At 47.0% G+C, this 8,568-nt stretch overlaps 1 protein-coding gene across 1 annotated transcript in view; it reads right to left on the bottom strand.

Annotated features, from left to right (window-relative positions):
- Nucleotides 1-422: 422 nt before the first annotated feature.
- The window catches only part of ahr2 (aryl hydrocarbon receptor 2), a 48,557-nt gene continuing 40,411 nt past the window's right edge, over nt 423-8,568 (bottom strand). Inside the window, exons 9-11 of the mRNA XM_042001570.1 lie at nt 7,414-7,555; nt 5,776-7,345; nt 423-3,840 (exon numbers count right to left, since the gene is read on the bottom strand). Of these exons, the coding sequence (XP_041857504.1) occupies nt 3,796-3,840; nt 5,776-7,345; nt 7,414-7,555 (1,757 nt within the window). The 3' untranslated portion in view covers nt 423-3,795. The remainder of the gene's footprint in view (nt 3,841-5,775; nt 7,346-7,413; nt 7,556-8,568) is intronic.

Here is an 8,568-nt window from a genome sequence, read left to right as displayed (position 1 = left end):
CTTTTAATCCCAGTATAAACCAGTCTGTAGCAGCTTTTAATCCCAGTATAAACCAGTCTGTAGCAGCTGGAGCTCCCAGCAGCATACTGGCCGACCAGAAGCAGAAGGGAACGCCAGCGTTCCCGATGAACTGATGATGTAACAGCTGGTCTGGTGGAGTTTTTTGGGTTCGTTGCAGAGAAAAAATAAAAGCTGAACATGATGAAGATAATAATCTACCACATGCTGCGCCCCAGTTTGTGTCAGAGTGAGCGCTCCTGTCAGTTCCAGACTCTTTGACTCGGTTCTTAATGTTCATGGCTGAAAACATTTCAATGAAAAACCAGCTGAGCCTCCGTTTTCTGTTCTGTCTGGAAACAAGACTAAAGAAATCAGGAAGAAGTCAGGAGTGTTTAAGCGCCACAACACAAAGACTCAAACAGTTTACTGATTGCACACGTTTATGAAAAAGCATTTATAGTACACAAAGGCTGGTTATTGGTTTAACATATATTATAGTACATAGTTTAAGTACTTGGCTAAATAAAAGTGAATTACATTTTTTTCCTTTTTCTTAACAAAGGAGAGAAATATGGCATTTGTCAGGCTCATCGATGCGCCTGTCAATCAAACATTTGGCTCCAGGTTGTATAATAATAGTGGCTACAGTCATCACACGTCTGCTTCACAGTCCATCGTCCCGACACGCCGTCCGCTTCACGCCGCAGGACGACGCCTCCGACAGCCGAGCGTATAACTCAGGAGGGTGAAGTTGTGAGGAAAGTTCAAATACTGAGAGACGTCCTGCAGAGCGGCAGGACTCCAGCAAAGCTGCCATGTTACAGCCGATCCTGCTCGGCCTCATCAAACCGTCCACGTCGCTTCTGTAGTGTGGGGGCCAGACTAAAAGAAAAACACGGGAAGGAGAAACTCTGCTCGCCACGCTTCCATCCTGAACTCCAGACTTTCCCTCGTGTGGAGCAGGGACGGGGACCCTGGTCCTCGATGGCCGCCGTCCTGCAGGATTCAGATGGTTCTGAATCCATTTGATCTGGATTGGGACCACCAGGGGTCTCCGCCCCTGGTGTGGAGGCTGAACATGTGTCTGATGCTGCGCCTAAAGCAGGCAGCAGTTTCTCTAACTGTTGGTTGCTATGGCGACACACTGATGGAGGGGAAGTTAATTGTGGACAGAAGTCATCATGATGTCAACTTTTCATTTTTTTGAAGTGGATTTTTTTGTCTGAGCCAAAGTTCAGATGTAAATTATATAAAGTGTTGCTTTGTTATTGAGGTTGGAAGCTTAGAAAAAGTGAAGAAGCTGCTCAGCCTCCCATCCTGGAGTTCTGGTTGAACAGATATCGAGCATTAAGGTCTTCATCAGAGAGCATGAGAGGAGCGCAGTACAGAAGATCTTTGCAGCCATGCTAACATGCTACAGAGCATTAGCATCCACACCAAAGGCTGTTCAAAGCCTAAGCACTTCTTTGTGGTGAATTTGGGTGAAATGAGCTAGTGTTATTTAGAGTATTTTCGCATGACGTCATCGCAGAGCACGTCGCCATTTTGTGGGTCGAGCGGTCAAAGAGAACGGTAGCCTAGCATGGTGAATGCTGAAGTCGACGACCACGTGCAGCAGAAACTCACGTCTATTCCAGCTGTACGACTGACCGACAGCGAACGGAGAGATGAATGTCAGCCGCAAAGATCATCTCATTACAGGTACGATTACACCAATTTTATGTAGAATTATGCATTAAACATGACTGAACGGGCAAATCTACATCGACCTCTAACCACCACGTTTCAGTTTAGAATCATACCTTAAATACAGCATCATCTTTCAAAGATGAACAGACATCTCAAATGCGGCGCATTGATTTATTTCTCTCGTTATATTTTTTGTTAATAAGTAGAAGTCTATCCCACTTTCATCCAGTTGTGTTGCATGATGAGACAGCCTAGATCTACCGTAAGATTTGTAGGCTTTAGCTCCGCTAGCATCTAGCATCGTCTGCTGGTCACAGAGTGATTAAAGATGAGGTTTCCGCCTCCTGACCACTCGGGTCGCTGCCAGGTTCTGTGTCATATCTTCCTCAGGTACCACATCCACACTGTCCCTGTTCTTTGTTTTCACGTTCCCTTGGAAACGGCGGATGAATGACTCCACTGTGACAACAACTCTTTGTGTGACCCACAAAATGGCGGCCATGCGCAGCGACCGTATGAAGGTAGTGACAACGCTGTGTACAAGCTTCTCTATTTGGCGCCTCATTTAAATCTTATTTCCAAAGCTCATTTAAAAAACTGGTTAAAAATGTTTAATTCTTGATTTTTCTGTGTTAGCATGTTTACTGTTGAATATTCTTGTATGGTGTTTTCCTTATTTTATGTTCTTGCTTGCTTTGGGACTCTGGACGGAAATGAGCTTTCTTCTGTTTATACCTCACTTTTTATTATCCCTCATTCACGGCCTGATTTATAGCACCTCTACTTCCAAAACATGGTCAAATTGAGGTTTTTCTGACTTTAACATGTCAACAAAATGCAGAAAGAAGATGCAAATTAGCACATTGGTTTACTATATAACACCATATATGCATATCTAAACATAACATTTAATTTATGTTGCACTACAAAACTAACAGGAGTCATGTGAGGAATAAACCTGGAGACGTTCGTGGTGATGGGTAGGTGCAAATGTTACCTCGTTCACCTGGAGTCTCGCCTTAAATCTTTCTGGTTTGTTGCTGGAATACTTTCAGCTTCAATAACCTGAGTGTTGAAACCTGCAGCTGCAAGGAATTCTGGGAGTTCACTGGGGACGCTCTAGTGCTTAGCTCTGAGGTCAAACAGCTGCTGACTCAGAAACTTCCAGAGAAAAGAGACTTTTCAGTCAGACCTTATCAGACCTTAGAGACAACCGTCTCATATCTATTTACTGTTCCGATTATTTCCAGAGGGACCAACATTAGGAGGAGGAGGGAATCCACCCGTTGACACCATGATGATGTCTGAGGCACCACCTAGTGGCTGCTGGAGGTATTGCAGCTAAAGGCACTTCCTGTCTGACAGCAGACCACTGCATCCCTTATATTTTTTCTAAACGGAGGAGTTTTTCAGGGGCATCTGTGCAGGTTTGCTTTGGAGTGGACCTGAAAGTGGGTCTGGCTGACTCTCCTCCTCACACGTTTCCTTCCTGATCATTTTACCTCATGTGAGGGTTTCCTGGCTTTTTCCTGCAGGTCTGCACGCAGCTTTGGTCATTCAGGGTCCGGTTTCTCCACACACAGTTTCACCATGGGGGGGGAATTAAAAGCTGGGGATAATCTCCTTTCGGGCCCATGTTTACTGCACACAGATGACGGCGTGCACCGTGCACGTGTTGAGGTTTCAAGAGCCGTAGCAGAACAGCACATTACAAAAGATAAATATACACTTACATCGAGCAGTTTAAAAAACATCTGGTATAATATTCATCTGAAGGCACAGCGCAGAGTTTTTAGAGCGACAGCGTTAAAAAGGTTTGGAAAGAATTCTGGTTTCCCTTATAAAAACATCTTTGGTTGTTTGGATTCACCTGAACCTCCGTCCAGCCGGCTCCAGCTGCATCCTGGTGGGCCGCTGCATCGCAGGGGTGAATTCATACTTCATTGTTAATGTGTAGAGAGGCAGAGCAGACAGCGTATATATGGTAGAGAGGGATATATGTTAGAATAAGACATGAGGAAGCGGCGTGGATAAGCACTGATACAGGCCAACTATAGTGGGTCAGTGTTGTCCTGCGGTCCAGCGACGAGGCGGCGAGGCTTGGCTCTACTCCATCAGGTACATGGACATGTCCAGAGCAGGACCATTGCTCTGTGGGACAGAGACGAGACAATTACAACACAAACACATGAAGGAAAATGTTTGGGATTCAGATCCTGTTTAAAAAGATGACCAGACTCCAAGAAGAAATCTTAATTGTAATTAATTACAAAAAAATTAAACACGTTAAAATGAACACGTTTGTCAGTGCCGGTTTCCGGTACACCGATTACATGGAGACACAGCTACACTCGGCTCCATCCATTTAGCTAATTTAGCTACGTCGGCGCTTTGGTTAGCACGTTTTCAGACCCATCTAGTGACTCTAGCGACAAATCCAGAGACTTTTTCTGGTTATTGGAGACTTTTTGAAACTGAGGTGAAAGCACGTTTACTTCTTCGCAATGTGTTTCGTCCCCTCCCCCTTCCGCAGGCCCCTCCCCCGTCCATAAGCTCCCAGTTCCAGATCTGGAGACGTCCCCTCTGGTCCAGGACCAGACTGGAAGCTGCTGCTGGATGATCCCGTCCTGGCTTACCGGCACAAATTAATGCCTGTTATTGAAGTTCTCTACCATGTTGTATACTCTGAACCAGAGAACAGCTGCTGGTTAAAGGACTTTTAAATAAACTTTAGCTTTAGCTCTGTTCAATTTGGCCAGCAATATTTTCTATTTCTGTTTCTACTGTTTGGAACTGAAATGCAATTAAATGCATTTTCCAGACATTACTAGAGCTGAGTTTACAATATTAAAGTCTGTGTGTATTAATTGATTTAGTCGTTTACTAAAATCCATTTAAATAAAAAAAAGTTGCTATTTTGGGCAAATATTTTTATGTGATTTAAATGCAATTAATCGAGATTAATTAAATACAAAGCCTCTAATTAATTAGATACTTTTTAAAATTGAGTCCCAGCCCTCGTTTATACATGTCCATCCGTCCATGTATTTTCTTGCCACATCCGGGGTCGGGTTGTGGGGGCAGTAGCTTAAGCAGGAAAGCCCAGACTTCCCTCTCTCTGGCCAAATTTGTCATATTGTCAGGGGGGATCCTGAGGTCTTCCCAAGCCAGCAGAGAGAGGTAGTCCCTCTAGCGTGTCCTGGGTCTTCCCCGGGGTCTCTTCACCAACAAGGCTTTCAGGAGACAACCTGACCAGATGCCCGAGCCACCTGATCTGGTTCCTCTGGATGTGGAGGAGCAGCAGGTCTACTCTGACCTCTTCCGGGATCACCGAGTTTTTCATCCTGTCTCTAAGGGCTGAGGAGGAAACTCATTTGTTTTTCATCTTGTTTTCATGATTTCGTTCTTTCGGTCACTACCCACAGCTCATGACCATAGGTGAGGGTAGGAATGTAGATCGACCGGTAAATCGAGAGCTTTGCCTTTTGGCTCAGCTCCCTCTTCACCACGACAGACCGATGCAGAGTCCACATCACTGCAGACGCCGCACCGATCCGCCTGTCCATCTCCCGCTCCATCCTTCCCTCACTCGTGAACAAAACCCAGAGATACGTGAACTCCTCCACTTGGGGCAGGACCCTATTGCAGACCCGGAGAGAGCACTGCACCCTTTTCCAGCTGAGGACCATGTTCTCAGACTTGGAGGTGCTGATTCTCATCTCATTCGCAGCTTCACACTCGGCTGCGAATCGCTCCAGTGAGAGCTGAAGATCACGGCCCGATGAAGCCAACAGAACCACATCATCTGCAAAGAGCAGAGACCCAATCCTGAGGCCACCAAACCGGATCCCCTCAACACCTCGGCTGCACCTAGAATCTGTGACATAGGGCAGCCTTGGTAGAGTCCAACCCGCACTGGAAACGATTCTGATTTACTGCCGGCAATGCGGACCAAGCTCTGACACTGGTCGTACATACACATATACAAATGTGTTTACCTGTGTGTGTGTGTGTGTGTGTGTGTTTACCTGTGTGTGTGTGTGATTTCCTGTGTGTGTGTGTTTACCTGTGTGTGTGTGTGTTTACCTGTGTGTGTGCGTTGCTGCCTAGGTAGTGCTGAATGTTGTGTGCATGCTCTGTGGAGGCCATGCTGGGCGTCGCAGTCGGAGGACTGATGCTGGTGCCCTCCCGGACCGACGTTCCCACCACCAGCTCGCTGTGGCTCCACTCAAAGTATCCAGAACCCTGCGGTGGGCTCTGCTGCAGGGGCGCATCAGCCCTGCAGAGTCCTGAGGGCCCGGGGTGAGGAGGGACGGCGTGCTGTTGGAACATGCAGCTGCTCTGGGCGGCGGCTGGGCCACCCGCCAGCCCCCCCTGCTCTGTGTGGTTCAGCCTGGTGACATTCCTCTGCCAGAACTCGCCACACGGAAAGGCTCTGTTCTGGGTCTGACCTTGGAAGGCGGGAACCACCTCAGGTCCGTTCTGCAGGACCCTAGCGTGCGGCCACTGCTGCATCGGCCCGTTGTGCGTCTCGAAGGGGAGATTGTCCTGAAATCTGGCGGGAATTGTGTTGGTGCTTGAGGAAGTGAAGTCACTGGAGGGAATCAGGGGCGGCAAAATGTTTGGAACGGCTGGCGCCGCGGTGGCGTGGGGTGTTTGAGCCGAACTCTGCAGCAGCTGACCACTTCCAGCCAGTTCAGACGGCTGTAGAAGGTGGTTCAGCTGCTGGACGTGGCCGTAACTGTTCTGCTGGCAGGACTGGACAGCGGCAAAGGTGTCGGAAATGTTCGGCACGGAGAGCTCCGGCAGCTCGATAGACGGGCTGAAAATGTCCTGCAGCTGCAGCTGCTGCAGTGGTGGCAGGCCTCCCTGGTCAGCCGGACCCTGGTGGAACAGTTTCTGGTTCCTGCTGGCCATCTGAGCCGGCTCCACGCCCTGAATGGCCGCTCCGTTCGGTGGCACCTGCTGTTGAGCGTAGGGGCCAGGGTTGACATCCTGCAACAGCTGCGGCTCACACAGGTTGGGGGGAAGGTTGTTGACTCCAAGGCAGCTGGGGGCCACGTTCAAACAATCCTCTCCTTTCTCCTTAAAGACAGAGTCAATGTAGTCGAATATGTCGTTTGGGTCGATGCTGTCCAGGTCGGCGCTCCTCTGATGATCCTCTCCGTTGTTGAATCTCTTGATGGCGTTTTCCCACTCTGTCAGCACCAAGTCGTCCACTTCCAGATGATCCAGCACAGCCTCGAAGTCTCCGTTTTGGGTCAGCTTCTCCAGGCTGTTGATCACAACGCTCATGGACTTCTTCGTCTCCTCTTTCATCATCACCGGCTCACCTGCCGTGGCCGCCGCTTCATCTTCCTGCCACGAATCTCCAGCGAAACTGATCAGGGCGCGGCTGTCCATGAACACCTGGTCCACGGCTATGGGGGAGTCCACCGTCTGCATGTAGACGGTCTGATCCTGAGCCAGGAAGCAGTCCACCAGAGAGGTGGGGGCCGTGTCCTTCTTTGTGTCTTTGTTGTTGAACATTTGGTTGAACTGGAACTGAGTGATGTCCACGATGGGGCCCGAGTCGTAGAGGATGCCTTCTCCAGAGCTGCAGATGAAGGGTAGCTGCAGACCACGCTGCCGTTGATATTCCTCCCCCTCGGCATTCCTGAAACAGGAAGACGGGTGAAAACACTGACACAAATGAGTTGACTTGCCTCAGAGTCAAACACTTACGTTAAGGCTCTCTGGTACGCGATGATGAACTCCGGTCGTCCTCCTTTGTAGATGAGCTTAGCGTTAGACTTGACCCAGATCCAGCTGCCGGACTTACTGAGGAGTCTGAAAACAGTCAGACCACTTTCCCCTGTTTTAATCACTGACAAACACAGAAAACACAAGTAAATACTAGGGCTGTAAATCTTTACTGGTCTCACAATTCAATTACAATTATCCTGTAAACGATTGGATTCAGAGATGCATCACGATGTGTTGCATCCTCAGTTTTCTTCCTCACTGCACATCGCTGCTTCCTTCCGTAATGAATACAAGCAGGCCGATAATTATGAACTCCAAATTATGAAATCAATCTTCAGACAACTTTATTAATCCTCTCAGGAGGTTTCCTCAGACAAACTGAAGTTACACCGCTCATCACTATGCTATCAGGAAAAGAAAAATAAGAACAGAATAATGTGAAAGGATGAAAAAAATATATAAAACACGTATATATACATAAAAAATATATATGTGTATATAAAACCTTTGTTCATCTTTCCCTCTGAGAGACTCTGCCTCTCTGAAATGCTCCTTTTATACCCAGTCATGTTACTGACCTGTTGCCAGGTAACCTGATTAGTTGTTGAATGCTCCTCCAGGTGTTTCTGGTTTGTACCAGGTACTTTTCCAGCCTTTTGTTGCTCCTGTTCCAACTTTTTCCAGACGTGTTGCTGCATCAGATTCACTATCAGCTCATATTTTCATCTCATGGTGAAACGTCTCAGTTTCATCCTTTGACATGTTTTTATCTTCTACTGGTAATAAAATATGTTGATTTTGTTTTTTTTTTACATTTTACACAGCGACCCAACTCAGATTTGTTCTTTCTTTCTTTCTCTGTTTTAAACTAATTTTGTTTTTATCTTTTAAAATTTGGAGGCAACTGTGTTTTTTTAACCGTACCTATATATATCTTTACCTAAAAATTTAACTTCAAACAAGTTTACCTGCCTTGTTTGTTTTTTTTCTTTGCAAAACCTCACATGTGTGATTTTACAGATATTTTTTAATTCCGAGCTCCTGTATTAACACACTGAACCTAAAATCCCACAACAGACCAAAAGAAAACAGAAACTCTGATCACTGCTCTGATGAGAAGATCCCCCTGATCGA

The sequence above is a fragment of the Melanotaenia boesemani genome, chromosome 12 (genome assembly GCF_017639745.1).
Source record: "Melanotaenia boesemani isolate fMelBoe1 chromosome 12, fMelBoe1.pri, whole genome shotgun sequence".
In the NCBI taxonomy this organism is placed as follows: domain Eukaryota; kingdom Metazoa; phylum Chordata; class Actinopteri; order Atheriniformes; family Melanotaeniidae; genus Melanotaenia; species Melanotaenia boesemani.
Note: the sequence above shows the minus strand (reverse complement) of the source record. Positions and strands in the feature narration are given on the sequence as shown.